General features: G+C 45.9%; 1 protein-coding gene across 3 annotated transcripts in view; it reads right to left on the bottom strand.

Moving 5' to 3' along the window:
* SUZ12 (SUZ12 polycomb repressive complex 2 subunit) overlaps nt 1-992 on the bottom strand; it is a 33450-nt gene extending 32458 nt beyond the window's left edge. For 2 of the 3 annotated variants that reach the window (XM_079965422.1, XM_079965424.1), the window contains exon 1: nt 476-991. In XM_079965422.1, coding sequence (XP_079821548.1) covers nt 476-815 — 340 coding nt within the window. In that variant the 5' untranslated portion in view covers nt 816-991. Of the gene's footprint in view, nt 1-475 lie in introns of all 3 variants that reach the window. The other variant, XM_079965423.1, reaches the window with a different exon arrangement.
* Nucleotides 993-23063: the final 22071 nt, after the last annotated feature.

Raw genomic sequence — 23063 nt, 5'->3', positions numbered from 1 at the left:
AATGTAACAATTAGGCAGGGCGAGGGTTTCCCCCCACGGGCAGCCCTGGGGGCTGACAACCCTGGCAGAGGAGCAGTGGCGTAGCGTGGGGGGTGCAGGGGGGGGCCGGCCGCACCGGGCGCAACATCTGGGGGTTAGGGTTAGGGGGCGCAAATCCACGGGTTAGGGGGCGCAAATTACTTGCCTTGCCCCGGGTGCTGACAACCCACGCTACGCCACTGCAGAGGAGCAACAGCATTGCTTGCAGAGCACCCCTCCCCAACCGAAAGAAGGGGGGGAACCACCTCCCGCCGAAGGACCCGCGCGCGCCAGGGGGGAAAGGAAGGCAGCCCCGCCGCCCCACAATAAGCGGCCGATGCTGCTCCCTCTCCTCCGCCCATCCCGCCTCGACTCGGGCGGGAGGGGGGAGTGAGGGGAACGGTTGTTATTTTCGGACCCCCCCTCCCTCCTCCTCCCCACCCCTCACGAAGCTCACTCTCGAAGGCCTGCAGAAAGAGCTCGTGGTCGGCCTGGATCTGCTCCATCTTCGGCTTCTTCACCGGCGGGAGGGCCGCAGCCGAGGAGGCCGCTGCCGACGACGCCGAGGAGCCGCAGCCGCTGCCGCCCCCCGAGTAGCCGCTGCCCAGGCCTCCCACGGCGCCGCCGGACTTGCCGCCCGGCGCGGCGGCCGAGGTCGAGCCGCCACCGCCGACACTGCCACCGCCCGCGCCTCCGCCCGTGGCGGTGGCCGCGACGGCGCCTCCCCCTCCGCTAGGAGCAGCCGAGCTGGGCCCCGCGCCGCCGCCGCCTCCGCCGCCGTGCTTCTGAGGAGCCATGGTGGGAGGGGGGGAGAGGGCCCTTTCCGACGGGGCCGGGTCGCGTGGCGGGAGACGCGGGGAGCGGCGGCCCGCGAGGGCCAGGAGGCGAGGCGCGGCGGAGGAAGTGGGCAGCGCTTCGACTCCGCCAATTCGCCCCGCCGCCGATCGGTTCTCCTCAAGCGCCCTCTCTGCTCCAGCCAAACCCGACGGCGCCGCCGCCAGCCGCTCCCGCCCCCTCCGCCGAGCGCCCATTGGCCCGCGCCCTGGCGCCGCGCCGCTCCATTGGCCGGCCCAGAGCCCGCCCAGAAGTGACGGCAGAATGATTCCGCGAGAGTTTGGTTGGACCGCGCGCTTCGCCGCTGGGAGCTCGCCTCCCCCCCTCCCCCTCCTGCTTCCTTTGAACTGAATTCGCGGGAAAGCGGAGCTGCTCCTTCCTCCCCCCCCCCACCCGCAAGCTTTCGCCGCTGCGGTGCATGACGGGAGAGGACGTGGGCTTTAGGGAACTTCTTTTAACCGACGGCTCACGTCGAGGCTCGAGGGGGCTCCGAGGCGCGCGCCTGCGTTCCGTGGAACGCGCTCCCATTGGAGCCAGAATTCGAGCGCGTGGGAAGGGGGGGGGCGCAGTCGCGCGGTAGTGAGGCTACGTCCACACGTGCCGCGCAAAGTAAGGTGCCGGCTGCCATCTTGGTCTGTTTCCCTCCTGCAGCACCAGGTGCTCTCTGCAACTCCCATTAGCCCAGTGGGGGGAAACTGCCCCCCCCACTAAATAAAGTAAATAAATGACAATTTGCATCGTAGACAACTACACCCCCACCCAAAAAAAATCTTGGCTATGCCCATGGCCGCAACCAAGTATATGGGGTCATGGCCCTCTTTTCTAGTCCCCTTTGCCTGGGGTAGGCGAACACAGGTGGCATTGTGGGTTAAACCCACAGAGTTGGTGCTGACCTTTAAAGCCCTAAACGGCCTCGGTCCTGTATACCTGAAGGAGCGTCTCCACCCCCATCATTCAGCCAGGACACAGATCCAGCGCCGAGGGCCTTCTGCCGGTTCCCTCATCGCGAGAAGTGAAGTTACAGGGAACCAGGCAGAGGGCCTTCTCGGTAGTGGCGCCCGCCCTGTGGAACGCCCTCCCATCAGATGTCAAAGAGATAAACAACTACCTGACATTCAGAAAACATCTGAAGGCAGCACTGTTTAGGGAAGTTTTTAATATTTAATGCTGTATTGTTTTTAACACTTGATTGGAAGCCGCCCAGAGTGGCTGGGGAAACTCAGCCAGATGGGGGGGGGTATAAATAATAAATTTTTATTATTAAACCACAGAGCCTAGGACTTGCCGATCAGAAGGTCGGCGGTTCGAATCCCCGCGACGGGGTGAGGTCCCGTTGCTCAGTCCCTGCTCCTGCCAACCTAGCAGTTTGAAAGCACGTCAAAGGACAAGTAGATAAATAGGTACCACTTCGGCAGGAAGATAAACGGCGTATCCGTGTGCTGCTCTGGTTCGCTAGAAGCGGCTTAGTCATGCTGGCCACATGACCCTGAAGCTGTACGCCAGCTCCCTCGGCCAATAAAGCGAGATGAGCGCCGCCACCCCAGAGTCGGTCACGACTGGACCCAATGGTCAGGGGTCCCTTTACCTTTACCTGGGGTGGGCAGCCTAGGTTCAAATGGCAGGAACTACAGTACAGTATGTGTTTTTGTTAAGGGAAAGGGTGAAGGAGCCTAATATTTTACTACTTATCTGCTAGGCTGACTCCTAGTGTCAGCCTATCCCAGGTTGGCAGCTACTTCTGACACAATGTGCTTGATATTGTTGAGTGAGAACTTGCACAGGTTTTAAAGGTGAAAGGTATTCAGTTGTTCACAAACCACAGAGTGAGGCCTTCTTGAGGAGAGGTGATTCGGGTGCACTAGCTGACAGAGGAGGTGAGAACTGTTGCTAAGGCCATTTGCTTCCTTTAATGATGGTCCACAGGGGAGGGGGGAGCTCTTCAGTGAATCACAATCTGCACACCACCCCACCACCCCCGCTTGCTCTCTTTTTTAAAGAGAGCTGCTAGCATTTGTAGAACCTAAAACACAATGTACATATTCTAATAATCCTTTTCTTTTTTAGAAATTGGGCTGCTTCCCTTTTTGGTGTTTCATTCCTGCAGACACCTGTGGTTAAATGCCGTATTTTCTTTACCTAGGTATTTTGTTAAAATGCAAACTCTTAACTCTTGTTTTGCTTTACGATGGAGCTGTTAATTTGATTGTTACTTACTGGACTTTTTTAATAGGTTTTGCCGTTTTTGTATATTGCTTTTTTTGTATCATCTTACTGTTATTTTGTTTCACTGTTCCCCACTTGAGGATTGAAATGTTCAGTGAAGAGGATTTATTAATAATATCCATAACGGCAAAAAGTGTTTCTCTTTTCAACATCTTTGAAAGGTAACCCAGAAGGCAATTTAAAGAATAAAATTCCAGAATTACTACTGTGTGATTACAGTGGTGCCTCGCAAGACGAAAATAATCCGTTCCGCAAGTCTCTTCGTCTTGCGGTTTTTATTTAGCAGCTTAGCGGATTAGCGCTATTAGCGGCTATTAGCGGCTAAGCGGCTCTTAGCGGCTTAGAAAAAGGGGGGGGGAGCGAAAAAAATCGCAAGACGTTTTCGTCTTGCGAAGCAAGCCCATAGGGAAATTCGTCTTGCGAAGCGCCTCGAAAAACAGGAAACCCTTTCGTCTAGCGGGTTTTTCGTCTTGCGAGGCATTCGTCTTGCGGGGCACCACTGTACCCTTGTAGCTTTGATATGCCACCTTTCCACAGCGAACTGCTGTTGAAGCAGCTAACAACAGACATCCATTCTTCAGAATTCAAAACATGGTGGGAAGAGAAACTAGTTTTGTAAAGTTTAATAAATTCAAATAATACAATATCAACAATTCAACAAACAATTCATTACTGCAGATAATCAACCCAGGCTTTATGTGTAAGCACAAATAAAAATAAAAATTAATGGGCAATCAATAAACACAGTTCAGCGTGGAAGAGGACTCTTCTCAGCATGCTTGATGCTTCAAGGTTGATTCCCTCAGCTCTCCATGGGAGAAGGGTGAAAGCAGCAAGAGGGCAATGATGGTAAATTTTATTTGCCAGCTTACCCAAAACAGCAGCATTTATAAAGTATATAATAAACAATGTGGTGGTTCTGGTAATCTCTTGGAAGTTTGTTTTTTAAAGTATCAAGTGCTGTGTAGCAGCAACCTATTTTGCCTTGCAGGACCTTGACATATGGTGTCCCCCGTCCAACTTTAGTACTTAAAGGTTCTAGGTGGTTTCTAGGATGAAACCCCACTTCTTGGTGTTCTCCAGATGTTTTGGAAGAAACATCTGTTTTACTCCAAACATGCAAACCACTTTCCATCATGAGACATTTTCAAATTCTACCTCTAAACTCATTAAAAACTGGGTTTTCCCCAATTCCTGAGTCCAAATAATTATTATCTATCTTCTCCTTTGAAAAGGCAAAACTATAGAAGATCTTCTTCTTTGGTGATCACGCATAGCCGAGTAAGATTGTCTTCCATGAACACTGCCTTAACAGTGAGTCTGTCTGTAAGTGACTGTGGAGGCCAATTCTGGATCCACACATCCTTACGCAGTGGGGACATAGGTTTCTGGGCGGGAGACTGCAGTGCTGGAGAGTGGGCAGGCTGGTGAAGTCCCCTAGGCTTCAGCCTGCTTAGCCTATACATAAATCTAGCGCTGGCGGAAGTTGATCACTGTGAGGGTTTGCCAAACGTGCCTTCTCCTTGGCACGTTTCTCCCTTTGGTCCCGAGTTTGAGTGTCTTCAAAGTCCACTTTGATAAAGGCTGTTCTCCAACTGGAGCGCTCTCAGGCCAGTGTTTCCCAGCTGTCGGTGTTTATACTACATTTTTTTGAGATTTGCCTTGAGAGAGTCCTTAAACCTCTTTTGTTGATCACCAGCATTACACTTTCCATTAACTGCTACTGAATCATGATTCTGAATCTAAACTTTTTATGAGTCATAATTGCCTACTGTTCATATTCAGAACAAAATTAACTGCTTTTAGTTAGCTCTGGATTTGAACATCTGTAGGCAGGACATTTTCCGTAAGTGATAGGTTTGGCATGACCCTTAAATATTACTGAAATACAGCTCACATTGTGAACCATAGGTAGCTTATCTACTGGCTGCAGGAGCTACAAAGAAATCTGCTGAGGTTTTATATTCAGCTTGAGCCCATTAATATTAGCTATAGGAACATCTGAATACCAGCAGGTGAATCTCCAGAGAGGCATATTATGCTTGACCAGACATTACATGTGGAATAGTGATGCTTTTAAAGAGGAATAGAAGCCTTTCATTTTTGGGGGGGGGGGGGGAGGCATACAGAGCTATTTCCAAGTGCTTATTTCAGAATGGGTCACTATTCTCTCAGTGGAGGGAATTGCTCAGATTTTGTTTCCTTAAACAATTTAAAATGTGATACATACCTTTCCATAAATTACATTTAAATTGGTTAAGCGGATTATCCTTACACTGATAAACCCCGATCATATTTTTTTGGTCAATGCCCCATGTTTTGATGGGAGCTAGCAGCATTAGTTTGGGTGACTTAAAATAACTTTTACCATGAGAAGGGAGAGTAGTGTATGGTACTTGATATATGTGCTCAAGGGAAAATTGCTCTTAAGCAAATAAAAGATTAAAAGATTGCAGCAGCAACAGAGCATGAGGGACAGTAATGGGCCTCCCTCTGATTATCCTGTTGTAGCATTTCTGAGACAGTCTCTCCCCTACTCTTAAAAATGTGTAATAGATCCTTTTTGCCTAATTTTCCGTGATCCGTTCAGATGATAAGCTTACAAAAAGGGCACATGGGAAGCATTTAAAGTGGATTTTCCATGGGGGAAAGAACAAAGGACATGTCAGGTTGCATTTTGATTTGCATTCCAAATCTACTGTTCACTGTTCTCGTGGGTCTGGTCTTTGCTTGCCTGCCATGTGCGGCATTTGTTACTTTGGTTTGAATACTTCTGACAGTCCATAATGTTAATTGTTCTAAGGATCACTTTGTTAGACTGTGAATTAGAAATGAGGTCTATTTTGGTGATTTCCCCCACCCCAGAAACAGAGTATTATTTTCAGTTATTGGTTATATTTAGACTGGCTATTTAACATCACATGCCAGCATTTTAAATATATTTGTTGTTGTTTCTTCAATGTTTGTGTTTCTAGCAAAGAGACTTCAGGCACTCCCGAAATATAAAAGCTTTGGAATTCCATTGTCCTGCTGTACTGCTTTCTTTTTGTTCTGCTTTGAGCCTAACAGCTATAGGTCATGCAGAATGGTTTCAGCTTTGTCTGTGTGCTCATATCAGTTGCAATATTGTAAGGCTGCATACACCCTAACCCGTTTGTAGCGCAAAAATAAAGTTTTTCTAAATCTGTAATCATTCGTGCTCAACCACAACGTAATCTAGATTGATTCTAGATCCTGCCACCCGCAAGGGTGGGCGTGGTTACTTGAAACATGTTTGAAAGCTTTTCCCTTGATCAGGTTATCCATGTGTTTTCCTCTCTGCACATGCCCCAAATGAATTGAGAAGGAAGTGGTTATTGCATATGCCCCACTCACAACATCAGTGGGCAGGTATGGATACATACACCACCCCCATTGACAGGACTGCCTACATCTGTTTTCAAATGGACATGTAATGGTATCATGCACAATCAATCCTCAACAAGGTTTTATTTCCAGAATAAAACCAGTTTCTCAATAAGAGCTTGCAGGGCAGCAGCTGAAGAAGGAGCAAAAAAGGTTTTCTTGTGTGTGTGTTTCTTGTGGCTGATTAGCTGCTCTCCCTGTGCAAAGGTCAGAGGGGGCAGGGTTTCTGTTGAGGCAGGTGATTAGCTGTGGGAGGAGCTTATCAGAGCTTGCAGGGCAGCAGCTGAAGAAGGAGCAAAAAAGGTTTTCTTGTGTGTGTGTTTCTTGTGGCTGATTAGCTGCTCTCCCTGTGCAAAGGTCAGAGGGGGCAGGGTTTCTGTTGAGGCAGATGATTAGCTGTGGGAGGAGCTTATCAGAGTTTGCAGGGCAGCAGCGCGCGCTGCAGTTTGATCCATCTCCCCAATCGTTTGTTGGGGGAAACCTAGGGTTTTCTTGGGGAGACTTATTTGTCCAGTCTGCACGCTTCTCATGATGGAGGACCGCTGTAGCCACCCCCAACGACACGTTCTCAAGATGGAGAGTGAGGGAACAGCTGCAGTCGCCTGCGGTTCCTGCACAATGTTTGCCATCTTGCCAAAGGTTGCAGGCAGCTTTACCTGCAGCAATTGCATGCTGATTGCCCTCTTAAAAGACAAAGTCCAGCAACTGGAGGAACGTGTAGCTACGCTCCAAAGAATTAGAGAGCTGGAGCTCTTCTTGGAAGCAACAGAGCGCACCGTCTCCACCAAGGAGGAGACAGGGGACTCCCCTGAGAAGGAGGCTAGTTCACCAACACAGGAGCCAGATATATGGAGAAACGTGACTCAAAGAAGTAGGAAGCCGAGGGTTCGCTCTGATTGTTTAGAAATACACAATCGCTTTGAGGTCCTCTCCCCTAGCATGGAAGACGAAGAGCAGACTCCATTTGAGGATCTCTCCCTCATTACAGTCGATCAGGTATATGAAGACGAGCAGCAAAGTCTGTCCTCAGGGAATGTGCAGGCGACCTTGGAACGGACAGCTCACGGAAGAACCCCGACCAAACCTAAGAGGAGGCGTGTAGTGGTGATAGGGGATTCCCTACTTAGGGGAACAGAAGCAGTGATCTGTGGGCCTGACAAGATGTCTCAGGAAGTGTGCTGTCTCCCCGGGGCTAAGATCCAAGATGTAACTGAACGACTGCAAGGAATCATAAAACCCACTGACAAATACCCCTTCCTCTTGGTTCATGTGGGAACCAATGACACTGCAAGCAATAGCCTCCAGAAGATCAAAAGAGACTATGAGGCTCTGGGCAGGAAATTGAAGCAATTAAATGCACAAATTGTCATCTCATCTGTCCTCCCAGTTGAACGACGTGGCCCAGGGAGAGAGAGAAAAATAGTGGAAGTGAACAGCTGGCTTCGCAAATGGTGTAAACAGGAACGGTTTGGATTCTTAGATCACGGACTGCAGTTTCTTGAAGATGGACTTCTGGCAAGCGATGGGCTGCACCTCACAACGGTTGGGAGGAATGTTTTTGCCAAAAATCTCAGAAACCTCATCAGGAGGGCTTTAAACTGACTAATGTGGGGGAGGGAGACAGTGCTCCTGAAGGTAGGAGTCTATCAATTGATGAAGATGATCATCCAAATGTCATAGACCAAATGGAGCAAACAGCACGCAGACCTAGTGGTGGGAGGAAAGAATCCTTAAATAAGAGACACGGGGAAATGATTAATGGACTTCAATGTCTGTACACTAATGCGCAAAGCATGGGAAATAAACAAGATGAGCTTGAGCTCTTGGTACAGCAAACTAAATATGACATAATAGGCATCACTGAAACCTGGTGGGATAAGTCCCATGACTGGAATGTAATAATGGAGGGATACAATCTATTTCAGAGAAACAGACCAGACAAGAAAGGAGGAGGAGTGGCGTTATATGTCAGGGATGTGTATACCTGTGAAGAGATCCAAGATTTAGAACCTCAAAGCCAAAGTGAGAGCATTTGGGTCAAAATTAAGGGAGAGAAGAATAACAGGGACCTCATTGTGGGAGTTTACTATAGATCCCCAAGCCAAACGGAGGACATAGATGATGCCTTCCTGGAACAGATGGCCAAGCATGCAAAAGGAAGGGAGATAGTAGTAATGGGGGACTTCAATTACCCGGATATTTGCTGGATGTCAAACTCAGCCAAGAGCATAAAGTCAAACAGATTCCTCACTGGCCTTGCAGACAACTTCGTTGTCCAGAAAGTGGGAGAAGCAACAAGAGGAACAGCCATTTTAGATCTGGTCCTAACCAATGTTGATGACCTGGTTAGTGGGGTAGAAGTGGAAGGATCATTAGGCACGGGTGATCATGCTCTTCTGAAGTTTACTATACAGCAGAAAGGAGCAGCCAAGCATACTAGGACTCAATTTCTTGACTTTAAGAAAGCCGACTTCATAAAACTTAGGGAAGTGCTGGGTGAGATCCCATGGACAGTAATATTAAAGGGAAAGGGAGTTCATGATGGCTGGGAGTTTGTTAAGAGGGAGATAGTAAAAGCACAACTTCAGGCAATACCAATGAGACGGAAACATGGAAGGTGCCTAAAGAAGCCAGGGTGGCTATCTAAAGAACTTTTAACTGAGTTAAGATTAAAAAAGGATGTGTACAAAAAATGGAAAAGGGGGGAAACCACCAAAGAGCAATTCAAACAAATAGCCAGCACGTGTAGACACAAAGTCAGAAAAGCTAAAGCACAGAATGAACTCAGGCTTGCTAGAGAGGTTAAAAGCAACAAAAAAGGCTTTTATGGGTATGTTCGTAGCAAAAGGAAGAACAAAGAAACAGTGGGGTCACTCAGAGGAGAAGATGGTGAAATGCAAACAGGGGACACAGAAAGGGCTGAACTCCTCAATGCCTTCTTTGCCTCAGTCTTCTCCGATAAAGAAAACAATGCCCGACCTGAAGAATTTGGAGCAAATGATTCAGCAGAGGAAACACAGCCCAGAATAACTAAGGAGATAGTACAAGAATACTTGGCTAGTTTAGATGTATTCAAGTCTCCAGGGCCAGATGAACTGCATCCAAGAGTATTAAAAGAACTGGCAGATGTGATCTCAGAACCACTGGCAGTCATCTTTGAGAATTCCTGGAGAACAGGCGAAGTCCCAGCAGACTGGAGGAGGGCAAATGTTGTCCCTATTTTCAAAAAGGGGAAAAGAGAGGACCTAAATAATTACCGCCCAGTCAGTCTGACATCAATACCAGGGAAGATTCTGGAGCAGATCATTAAGCAAACAGTCTGTGAGCACCTAGAAAGGAATACTGTGATCACCAATAGTCAGCATGGATTTCTGAAAAATAAGTCATGTCAGACTAACCTGATCTCGTTTTTTGACAGAATTACAAGCCTGGTAGATGAAGGGAACGCAGTGGATGTAGCCTACCTTGGTTTCAGCAAGGCATTTGACAAGGTGCCCCATGATATTCTTCTAAAGAAGCTGGTAAAATGTGGACTTGACTATGCTACCACTCAGTGGATTTGTAACTGGCTGACTGACCGAACCCAAAGGGTGCTCATCAATGGTTCCTCTTCATCCTGGAGAAGAGTGACTAGTGGGGTGCCACAGGGTTCTGTCTTGGGCCCGGTCTTATTCAACATCTTTATCAACGACTTGGATGATGGACTCAAGGGCATCCTGATCAAATTTGCAGATGACACCAAACTGGGAGGGGTGGCTAACACCCCAGAGGACAGGATCACACTTCAAAACAACCTTGACAGATTAGAGAACTGGGCCAAAACAAACAAGATGAATTTTAACAGGGAGAAATGTAAAGTATTGCACTTGGGCAAAAAAAATGAGAGGCACAAATACAAGATGGGTGACACCTGGCTTGAGAGCAGTACATGTGAAAAGGATCTAGGAGTCTTGGTTGACCACAAACTTGACATGAGCCAACAGTGTGACGTGGCAGCTAAAAAAGCCAATGCAATTCTGGGCTGCATCAATAGGAGCATAGCATCTAGATCAAGGGAAGTAATAGTGCCACTGTATTCTGCTCTGGTCAGACCTCACCTGGAGTACTGTGTCCAGTTCTGGGCACCACAGTTCAAGAAGGACACTGACAAACTAGAACGTGTCCAGAGGAGGGCAACCAAAATGGTCAAAGGCCTGGGAACGATGCCTTATGAGGAACGGCTAAGGGAGCTGGGCATGTTTAGCCTGGAGAAGAGGAGGTTAAGGGGTGATATGATAGCCATGTTCAAATATATAAAAGGATGTCACATAGAGGAGGGAGAAAGGTTGTTTTCTGCTGCTCCAGAGAAGCGGACACGGAGCAATGGTTCCAAACTACAAGAAAAAAGATTCCACCTAAACATTAGGAAGAACTTCCTGACAGTAAGAGCTGTTTGACAGTGGAATTTGCTGCCAAGGAGTGTGGTGGAGTTTCCTTCTTTGGAGGTCTTTAAGCAGAGGCTTGACAACCATATGTCAGGAGTGCTCTGATGGTGTTTCCTGCTTGGCAGGGGGTTGGACTCGATGGCCCTTGTGGTCTCTTCCAACTCTATGATTCTATGATTCTATGATTCTAAGGGCAAAAATCAATGCAATAGATCTAGAGTGTGTGAACTACATAAGAAAAAAAAATATTTGGTCCTCCTTGATTCTAAAATAAAATGTTGTGTGTACATTGACTCTGACAATAGCAATGGCCAGTTAGCCAGCTTTGCTTTATATTTTTGCTCTTATGTGGACAGCATCTGAATAACTTTTCAAAAGCTGGTGAGTAGATTAGTATTTTGGCCTAAGGATGACTAGTGAAGTGGCAACAAAGAGGAAGAACCTACTGTTTCTCTCCTTCTGTTCCTTTTTTCAGAAGGCAGCGTTAGAAACTATAGGCAGTGTTAGAAAGGTAGGTATACAGTCGTACCTTGGAAGTCAAACGGAATCCGTTCTGGAAGTCCATTCGACTTCCAAAACGTTCAGAAACCAAAGCGCGTCTTCTGATTGGCTGCAGGAAGTTCCTGCAGCCAATCAGAAGCCGCAGAAGCCCCATTAGACATTTGGGTTCCAAAGAACGTTCGCAAACCGGAACACTCACTTCTGGGTTTGCGGTGTTCAGGAGCCAAAACGTCCGAGTACCAAGAGTTTGGGATCCAAGGTACAACTGTATAAACTATTCACCAAATGGTACCTTAAACCTAGTTTATGGTCACCACAATAGAATGTGTAAGCACCTTTTTTGAGGTAGGATGTTGTTGTTATTATTGTTATTATTTCTATACCACTTGATATTTTAAAGAAAAAAATCTCAGAATGGTTTACAACACATTAAAACATTAAAACATCAGATAAAACAATCCAGAAACAAACACATTCAAGATTCAAGACAAACACATTCAATCCTTCTCTAAGTGACACATTGCTTTCCCCATAATTATTTACCTACTTTATTTATATAGCTGCTCCATAGCAGAAGTGCTCTAGGAAGTCAATGTGGTGTAGTGGTTAAGAGTGGCAGACTAGGACACAGGAGATTAGGGTTCGAATCCTCAGTCAGGAAACTGACTGGGTGATCTTGGGCCACTCAGAGCCTTTCAACCTACCTCACAGGGTTGTTGTAGGGATTAACCAAGGAGGCGGATGAACCATGTACTCCTTGGAGGAAAAGGTGGGATATACAGTAAATGCAACAAATAAGTTCTTCTGCTTACCTGCTTAAGAAAGCTGGAGGGGCCAGCCAGATGGAGATGTCAGTCGCCAACCTAGCATCCAGAGATATCCACATGGTCGCAGTTGGACTCAGGCCAGTTGCAAAACGTGCCTGGCATCTGGGGAGGTTTCTAACACTGCCTGTAAGAAAATGAATCTCACAGCCTGTCTCCAGCTTTATATCATGCCAACCAGGGTTAGAACACAAAAGTGTTCGGGGGGTTAGCATACTGATACAGCAAAGATGCTGAAGTCATTCCATTCCCAAGTCAGTAGACTTGCCTCAGAGTTGATTCTTCCAATGGTGAATGCAATGTTCTTACAACCACCACCTTGCTCACTACTACCAATGTTTGTACAGTGGTAACTTGGGTTAAGAACTTAATTTGTTCTGGAGGTCCATTCTTAACCTGAAACTGTTCTTAACCTGAAGCACCACTTTAGCTAATGGGGCCTCCTGCTGCTGCCGCGCCACTGCTGTGCGATTTATGTTCTCATCCTGAAGCAAAGTTCTTAACCCAAGGTACTATTTCTGGGTTAGCGGAGTCTGTAACCTGAAGCGTCTGTAACCCGAGGTACCACTGTATTAACTGCTTTTCCAAGTTGCAACACTGAGCACCTGTAGTTGAAAAAACGGCTGCCATTAGGGCTCACGTTGCTTTTTATGGTATTGTGGCTGGTTCTGTCATCACCGTTTCTTCACTGACTGGGTTATAAAATTCCAGAGAGCATAATTATTTTTCCAGGTAAGGGGGCAGAACACTGTGGTTGCTAAGCAGAGCCTTGATTTGTTCTCCACTGCTTCCTGTTCACAGCTCAATTCTGGTATGTTCGCTCATAAGGAAGTCCTAATGTGTTGAGTGATTCTTATTTCCAAGTAAACCTGCTTGGAGTTGCATCAGCTGGTGAAAACAAGTTATATTTTCTAGTGATATCACCCCTTTTTATTATAGTAAATAACTACCTTAATGTAACTGTAATATAGTTCTGGTTTTGCAATCAAGGATGTTTCTAACTGATATTCTATAAAGTGTTTCATATAATCTACGAACTACAGAGAAAGGCATTTGAGGCAGCTGCACATGGTGACAGTGCAATTCACTTTTCTGCAATTCCTTTGAGCAGTAGAGTAGCAAATATAAATATATACAGTGGTACCTCGGGTTACATATGCTTCAGGCTACATATGCTTTAAGTTACACACTCCGCTAACCCAGAAATAGTGCTTCAGGTTAAGAACTTTGCTTCAGGATGAGAAAAGAAATTGGGCTCCAGCGGCGCGGCAGCAGCAGGAGGCCCCATTAGCTAAAGTGGTGCTTCAGGTTAAGAACAGTTTCAGGTTAAGAACGGACCTCCGGAACGAATTAAGTACTTAACCCGAGGTACCACTGTACTTCAGATGTATTAATTCCAGATTTACAAGGAATATGATTATCATCGTTGCACCAGAAGATGGGCATCTTTATTTTGGAATTCAGGCTCGGTCAGAGGTATGTGCCTATCTCTCCAGGCACCGGCTGAATTCTTTTGACCTCCCTCCGGCGACTCCCGGCAGGAAAAACACACGAGGTCCGTTCCGGCGATTTTCCTCAGGCTGTGAGAAAAACACACCAACTGCTTCTAGCCTCCTCCCTGCTCTCCAGCATATCCCCAGGGAGGGGAATCAGACACAGACAGAAATGAATCTACATTGCTTTTATTCCTGTCTTTCACTTCAGTACAGAGAAAACATGTCTGCTCTCTTCAACAAACAGAGAGAAACTCCAAACTCCACCCATGTACATCCTGTACAGGTCATATGACACACACTGAGCTCACATCCTGTGCTCAATAAGGAGAATGGACTGCCCCTTTGTTTCCATGGCAACAGTCACATACATCCTGTCTGGCTTTGCAGCCACAAGCAGCTGTCTGAGCTGCTGGAGCCTTTGCTTGCTGCAGCATTGCTGCTTTAGAATAACATACTCCCCCTAAAGTATCAATGCGTGCTGCGAGCAAAGCGTCATCCAGAGAAGAAAACAAACAGTTGTTATACTTATAACACTCCCCTGTTGTTTCAGTTCCACCCTTGGAACTACCCGCCACTGGTTTTACCAATGTACCTCTCTGGTTGTGTGACTTCAAAGGAATGAGTGCATCTGTATTACCTTGGTTAGCAACTCTTTGTTGTGCCTTTGTCTCTGACTCAGACACAGCTTCAATTTGACCTTGGTCGTTTACAACAGCAACACATGCAATAGCTTGGTTGGCAAACTCTTTTGAATACCTCTTGGGTGGTACACCCTTCGTTGCTCTCTCAGACCTACGTAAGAGGTGCTGCTCTCCCTTGCTTTCTGGTTCAGCCTCTGAACTCTCTGAAGAACCAGTACTAAGCTTAATCAGTGGTTCATCCTCCTCTTCTGAGGGTCTAGTCATTGTGTGAGATTTCTTCTCAATGACTGTGACAACTGAGCTGTCTGAGCTATCGCTGTCATCATCAGTACTACTGAACTCAATAAAATCAACATCAACATCATCAGAACCATCATCATCACCTGTGGGAAATGTGTGAACAATCACTCGCTCCTGTTCAGGAGCACTCTCTAGAAATTTTGTGAGAATCACCTTACCAGATTCAGACAAAATTACTCTGTAGAGACCCTTTTCATAACCCACAAAAATGCCTCTGGCATTCTTTACTCCACCCGGAGCTTCTGTCCTCACATGAGACCCAAAAACCTTGAAATGGGCAACAGAAGGTTTTCTGTGGAACAGTTTCTCAAAAGGAGAACATCCCAAGTCTTTTGAAACCTTTCTCAACCACGTGTAACAAAATGACATTAGCGACTCAGCCCAGTACTCATGTGGCAGATGTGAACTAAGCAATTGCGCTTCCATTCCCTTTTGCAATTCTTTGTTCACCCTAACACAAACACATCTGTTCCAAGCTTCTTCGGAAGCTGCAATTTTGTGTCTTATCCCTTTCTTCTTCAGGAACCTCTGGAAATCCTGTAAGAGAAAAATTGGCTTCTCATCTGTGCAAAGACAATCTATGTCAGCATCATGCATATTTTTAACCTTGTCACAAAACTCTTTAAACCTTTCTAAGGCTTCTTTCGGTCTCTCCAAAAAATAAATCCAGACAAAACCTGTAAAAGAATCAACACATATTAGGTAATACTTTGCATTGCCTCTAGATGGTGCTAAAGGACCAATCACATCAGCATACACCCGCTGAAATGCCTTGTCGACCCTCGAGGTGACCTGCTTGGTGTTCTTCTTGGCTACACCTGCAAAAGAAATCATGTTAGAATCACAAGAATTACATTCCATGTAATCACTTTGATCAAAAGTCAACAAATACAGTCCATCTTTCTCTTTGGCAGAAAGATACAACTCTCCATCTTTGTAGATCTCACAGCTCTGATCATCATAGGACAGTTTTAGTCCCTTCTTGGCAATCTGCGAAACGCTGAGCAGATTGTACTTCAACTCTGGAACCAAATAAACATCGTTTATAGTCAAGTTCAGACTTTTAAGATACACAGTCCCAATTCCGGTGGCTTCCAGCTCTTGACCGTTGGCTTGTTGTACAATGAAGCTTTGCTTCTTAAACGACGAAAACAAATCCCTGCGATGGGTCATGTGAACCGTCGCTCCCGTGTCTAAAACGAAGGAATTCCCCACTTGTGGTGTGGCTTTTAGGGACATCAAAGCCTTTGCAGGCTTCGCCTGTGACTTGGCATGACTTCTGCCTGACGCCTCAGACTTCGTGGAGCTTCCCTTGGCTCCTTTGTTCTGACGTGGCTTCCTGCAGTACCGCTGAAGATGCCCAGTCTGTCCACAATTGTGGCATCGGACAACGTTCAAAGCTACAGCGTCTCCTCCAGTAGCTACAGCAGTGGGGGTGTCTGAACTCCGTTCTTCCCTCCCCCTGTCCTTGACATCCAGGGCGGCAAGTCTGTCATGTTCACAAAGAACCACGGCAAAGACCCTGTCCGAAGTTAACTGAGCTGCTGGGAGGGACCCCAGCTGACTGGCAACCGTTTTGTAAGTCCGATTCAGGCTGTTGATCACCATGAAGCAAAACACTTCCTCCTGCAGACGGAAATTGCGTTCCACCATCTGCTGACGCAGAAATTTCATTTCCGTCAGGTGCGCTTGAACATCTCCATCAGGCGCAAGCCTCAGGTTAGTCAGCTTTTCAAAATACAGCAACGCTGAAGAACCTGCATCTCTCTGATGTGTCCTTCTCAGCGTGTCCCAAACATCTTTCGCGTGCTGTAAATCTTGTATATGAATAAGCTGAGAGTCTGACACGCACAGAATTATAGCAGTTCTGGCCTTCACATCCTGTGACTCCCAAGGACGCGTTGGTGCTGCAGGGATGGGGTTCTCAATCACCCCAAACAGTCTCTGATTCTGCAGCAAGGCCTTCATCTTAATAGACCAAGATGCATAATTGTCACTGGTCAAAAGGGGTGGAGAAGGCAAAACTCCCTTCTTGGCATCCATTTTGAGTCCTTGCATTGACTATCAAACACAAGCCTCTAAAATCCAATAGCTGGCTTGTTTACACTCTGTGCACCTGGCAGCTATAACACTGGCTGCTTGGAAAGTCCCTTTCCAACAGTTCCTTTGTAAGGGCCTAGTCTAAACACGAGCTGTTTTAGCCTCTCTGGGCACAGCCTGACTTCCAGCCCTTATCTTGAAACTGGCCTGTGTTGCTAAGCAACCACATTCCTTTCCTTGGACAGGAAAAACCACAGGAATGTTTGGAATGCAGACTCTTCTCTCTCGGAGCTGTTTTTCCCAAACGTTGCTCCCATGAAGCAGAGAATTAATCCATCTGCATTCACACTCTTAAGCCCGAAAATCTCATACCTGGGCTCCGTAGCTTGGCTTTCAGCTTCTTCTGGTGAGCTCCTGGCTGCAGAGAATCAGCCTCCATCTCAGGCTTCCATGGAGAGGGATGAAAATAGCAGCTCTGCTCCTATTTCTGCAGACTCCCATGGATCGTAGAAACCAGCAGCTCTGCTACCAATTTTGGAATTCAGGCTCGGTCAGAGGTATGTGCCTATCTCTCCAGGCACCGGCTGAATTCTTTTGACCTCCCTCCGGCGACTCCCGGCAGGAAAAACACACGAGGTCCGTTCCGGCGATTTTCCTCAGGCTGTGAGAAAAACACACCAACTGCTTCTAGCCTCCTCCCTGCTCTCCAGCATATCCCCAGGGAGGGGAATCAGACACAGACAGAAATGAATCTACATTGCTTTTATTCCTGTCTTTCACTTCAGTACAGAGAAAACATGTCTGCTCTCTTCAACAAACAGAGAGAAACTCCAAACTCCACCCATGTACATCCTGTACAGGTCATATGACACACACTGAGCTCACATCCTGTGCTCAATAAGGAGAATGGACTGCCCCTTTGTTTCCATGGCAACAGTCACATACATCCTGTCTGGCTTTGCAGCCACAAGCAGCTGTCTGAGCTGCTGGAGCCTTTGCTTGCTGCAGCATTGCTGCTTTAGAATAACACTTTATGGGTGTGAGCTACAAAACAACTGGATCTGTAGCTATTGGAGAATAGACCCTACTATAAAGGATAGTCGATGAGGTGTTGTAGTCACAGAAGGGTGACGCTAATGTAGTATAATATATAATGTAGTAATAATGTAGTAAGAGGAAAAGAGTCCTCCTCTTGTGACTCCTCCTGAATAGTCTTTTGATATATTAAGAAGAAAATACTGTTAAGGCAGGTAGTGGTCATGGTCATGTGGCCAGCATGACAAACCCACCTCTTGCGCAATGGGGACACTGTGATGGAAGTCAGAGCACACAGAAACACCGTTTACCTTCCTGCCACAGTGATACCTATTTATCTACTTGCACTGGCATGCTTTTGAACTGCTAGGTTGGCAGAAGCTAGAAAAATGGGAGCTCGCCCCATGGCGCAGATTCAAACCGCTGACCTTCCGATTGGCAAGCCCAAGAGGTGCAGTGGTTTAGACCACAACCCTACCTGAGTCCCAGTAAAATGGTACATAAGTATATATTGTTCTGTAGAACCAAAATGGTGAAGCTTTCAGTGCCTCCAAAGCAAACATGCAGAAGCACGTAAGAATGGTCAGAAAAAAAGCTTATCACAAAACCTGGCGCGCACACACATTGCGTTTCAATTAATGTCAGTCGTCAAGGTTCAAAGAAATGAGGACAAGCCAAGAATCAAAATTTCAGAACATTCCTAGGAAATCAAGGATGTTGCTAGGGATCTAGGAAGAATGCTTCAGATGTGTGTTAAAAACATTAAAATACAGACTTGCTTAATTATATTCATGAAGCCATATTCTTTGCACACATATAAGTAAGGGAAGAATGATAAGGAAAACAGAGGAATGTAGTCTACGAACACAACCTGATTATACTTTATAGCGTCTGGTAGAAATAATGTACGTGCAAAATCATTGATTTTTATATGGGTTTGGATCCTAAGTGTTAACGGAGAAATCTGAGGGCTCCCTTAGACAAAAAACAAGGACACCAGCCAGTAATATCAGAGCAAAACAGCAGCCAGTAGGCTTGGTCTTTATTGAAGACTGTTGCTCCCACCTGCCACAAGGTGGAACAAGATGGAAGCCGCAAACAAAAGAGCCCCCAAACTTTTATTAGCTGCTAATCCCCCCTACACCCCCCCAAACTTCATCACTCATACATCACGGTTACATCATGAAAGGGGAGGTTTGGTGGCAGTAATCTGAGCATCCTGGACCCTGCCCCATGGTTCTCCTTGCCCTCCACCAAACACCCATCAAGTGTAACAAAATATCCGCTCTCGCTTCCCCACAGGTGGGCGGGGTTTGCGGCACCAAGCGAGGCTCACCTGGGCAGGTGCCACCCACCTGCCTGAGCTGGCCTTTGACCCGTCCTCGGCCAGGGAGGGCAATGGATGGCCGGGCCGGGGGTGGGGGTGGGCCTAAGGTGTTTCCCAGCCAAGTTAATCACACCCTTTTGTCTTCATCTGGGTATGTTATTTATAGAATGGCTACCTGTCTGGCACTCAGGTAACAGGATGCCAGGAATTATCACTCAGGCAGAGGGGCTGCTGAGTAGCTGAGCTCACATGTCTATATGAATTTCTGAAGTTTTCCCAGTGAGCTAGTACATAGATATATTTATCAGTGAATTGTTACATTTGGTATCGTGCAGCAAAGGCCCTTTGAATGGATAGGAAGAAACTGATTAAGTGTTTTGTGGGGACAAATCATAAAAGTCACAAAAGTGATTGTGCTGGTTCTGGTAGTGGGTTGCATGTGCATGATATCTGCTGGAGGGGCAACCCCCCCAACCTATACATAAATTCCTGCTACGTAAGAAAAGTTAACGAAGTTCATGGAAGGCAAATTTATTATTTCCTTCTTCCTTTGTGGCACTGTAAAAGACCCCCTGCAGGGTCAGAGGATTTCTGAGCAATGTTTGACAGAGGCATGGGAGTCTGCTGCTGGGAGAAGAGAACAGGAAAACCTTTCTGTGAACTTCCCTAAGTAAATTTACTTAGGGTGATTCCCCCTAACAGCAGCAGCCCCCTCTACCCCATAAGACTACATTGTTCCTATCTAGACTTTTAAGGGAGCTGTAGTGGAAGGGTGAGGCAGGACGCCTTAATTCCATTGACTTTCGTAAGTTAATTTAGGATCTAAGTGGTTATATTCAATTGCCTATCATATACACAGTGTTGTAAACAAAAATTGCCCTTTTCCCTTATGGGGTATCCAAAAGCCCATATAGAGTCCTTACATAGGTTCCCTTATTGATAGGAGAGAATAACCCTGTAGATCAAGACCACCCCCAGAAACATCATACATACATCACAGAAGGAGTGTAACCTAAGACCACCCCTCAGATACATCACACCTACATCACAGAAAAGGCAGTCTAAAACAGAAATTTTAATATTGTTTTTCTCCTGTTGTTTATCTCATGTCTGGCAGGTTATTTGATTGGATTGCCTGGAGAGCCCGCTCATTCTTTTGTAGCGGTTCCTGGGCCAGGTCACAGGCTCACACCCTATTCATATCTTAAATGTGTCCTTAAGACAGAATTTGTGAGGAAAGAGACAATGGGGAGGTTTCCCACTTTGACCTTGCAGAGAAAACATTTGGTCAGTTTAGGAATCGAAATGGTTCCAGGTTGGCCTTCCTGTGCTGATCTATGTATGTGCTTGGTTGGTACACCTATGAACATTACCATATATCTAAGACCAGAAAATTCCTATCACAAAATCTGGATTTGTTTCACACGCACTGGAGCATATGCATTCGTCAACACCTCTACAGTTTGTAGCAGCTACAATGTACTGCAGCTGGCTCTTCGAGGCCAGAACTCCTCCTAGCACAGCATACAAATACATCCCTTCTCAGGGCCTGCAGCAATACAGAAATGCAACTATTCTCAGCCTGACCTTGGCGCAAGGGTGAGTCACAAAATGTGAGAGCACCTTTTGAAACCTGTTTGTTATGAAAGGCGTTCTCAAGGGCGGGGAGCTTTAAGCATTTATCCTGTCCTGCTGCCCCATCTGTATGGGATGGCAGTAAGGATGCTCTCTTTAAAGAGAGCTTGCATTAGCTGTTTAACCATGTACCAGGAATGGTCTTTTTCGACAGGAATATAGCTAAACATTTGATGTTATCCTGGCCAAAGCACACTTTCTGGGTCAGGGATGAACCTTTATTATTCCCCTTTTGCCAAGCAGTCACATCTTCTAATCTGCAAGCCCCTTCCCTTTCATCTCAGGCTGGTTTTATTCAGGATCAATTCAAACAAACAAATGTGTGCTTTGAAAATGACAATAAGATTTGAGCTTGAGAAGTTGCAAAATGTTTTACACAAACATTTAGTCAAATAGTCCCTAAGGGCTCAATTGGAACCAGGGCTCAGGTGCCAAGCTCTAGTTTTGTGTCAGGCTTAATCCTGGAACAAGATTTAATTATAGTATAGTACCTCTGAGCCATGTTCAAAGTGCATTTCCCACAGTACTTGCAGTCTGATCCTACTTAGACATGTGCTCAGTGGAACTTGAAAGTAATTACAGCCCATCTTCAACATACTCAGATAGGGAAAATATTTCAGGTCAGGGGATATAGTTTCCAAGAAGGCGTAAGCTCCATCACCTCTCTTATATGTACTGGTTAGTCAACCCTGGCATTGAAAGTAGGTTCTGGACTCTGGAGCAAAGCCCTAGAAAACTGTGGCTCAATCTGAGTATTTCAAATTCCAGATGTATTTGTTGTGACATGGAAATTACTCCCTTTCTAGCCTTCCTACTATAGACTCAAAAAGCCTTTTAAGGCATATCTAAAACAAACCTTATATTGGTTTTCTATATTGTTTGTTATATTGGTCTTCTATATTGTTTAACAGCAGTGCCTTGTGTCAAAGAATCCAGAGAAACTGTAGTTTGGTGGAAGGCTGAAGTTTTCACCAAAGAAGAACCAATAAGTAAAGTGATGAATTAGCAAAATTAACAGCTGAAAAAAGAGAACCTAATGCTGATTGTTTTATGGAAGGATGGAGGTCTTTTTCAAACAATTTAAAGAAATATGATAGCATGACGAATTTGCGAGCCGGACTATGAGCAACAGAAGGAATTAAGAGACTATTGTCTTATTGCCATGATATAAGAGAGAGAAGACAGAGTGCAGCAAGGAGGGAAATTGAAAAAACATCATGGAAAAATGGGATGGGAAGTCGACAAAGAAAAAAATCTATTGTGTATTGGAATGTATGAGTGAAATTTGTGGAAATTTAATAAAACATGCTGGGGAAACAAACAAACTGCAGTTTGGGAAGGATGAAGGGAATTCCTGGTGCAGCTGCTCTCAAAATTGGTCAAAAGGAGGTTTTTTTTCCTCTCAGGGGGAACTTGGCAGAACTCAGTTCTGGCCCCTCTCAGGTGGGCGCCATTGCCATTCTAAGAGAAAGAGGGAGGCATTCTTAGGTGAGCTCTGGCACCTCTTTTTATAGAAAAAATAGTTTTATATCTTGATTTTATTCTGTGAACTGCCCTGAGACCCCCGGGTATAGGGCGGTATATAAATTCAATTAATAATAATAATAATTTTTAAATAGATACATTTCCACCTAGCTTTGACCCCAGTGGAGAACATCTGCTGTCATAGATAGTATTAATATATATAAAAATAAAAAATGGTCCAGTAGCACCTTAGAGACCAACTAAGTTTGTTCTTGGTATAAGCTTTCATGTGCATGCACACTTCTTCAGAAAGCTTATACCAAGAACAAACTTAGTTGGTCTCTAAGGTGCTACTGGACAATTTTTTTATATATATTTCGACTGCGTCAGACTAACACGGCTACCTACCTGAATATAGATAGTATTGTGAACAATAATTTATCCTACACATTCAGATTGAGACACGGGTGGCGCTGTGGTTTAAACCACATAGCCTAGGACTTACCGATCAGAAGGTCGGCGGTTCGAATCCCCGCAACGGGGTAAGCTCCCGTCGTTCGGTCACTGTTCCTGCCAATCTAGCAATTCGAAACCATGTCAAAGTGCAAGTAGATAAATAGGGACCGCTCCGGTGGGAAGGTAAACGGCGTTTCCGTGCGCTGCTCTGGTTCACCAGAAGCGGCTTAGTCATGCTGGCCACATGATCCCTCAGCCAATAAAGCGAGATGAGTGCCGCAACCCCAGAGTCGGTCACGACTGGACCTAATGGTCAGGGGTCGCTTTACCTTTACACATTCGGATTGTAGGTTGGATTTTTGTTTTGTTTTATTGGGTGCTTCTGTGGGAAAGGTACATCTAGTATTTTATAGCTGGCACTCAATGCCACTATTTTCGTG

This window comes from Podarcis cretensis (genome assembly GCF_951804945.1).
Source record: "Podarcis cretensis genome assembly, chromosome: 2".
Lineage (NCBI taxonomy): Eukaryota > Metazoa > Chordata > Lepidosauria > Squamata > Lacertidae > Podarcis > Podarcis cretensis.
Note: the sequence above shows the minus strand (reverse complement) of the source record. Positions and strands in the feature narration are given on the sequence as shown.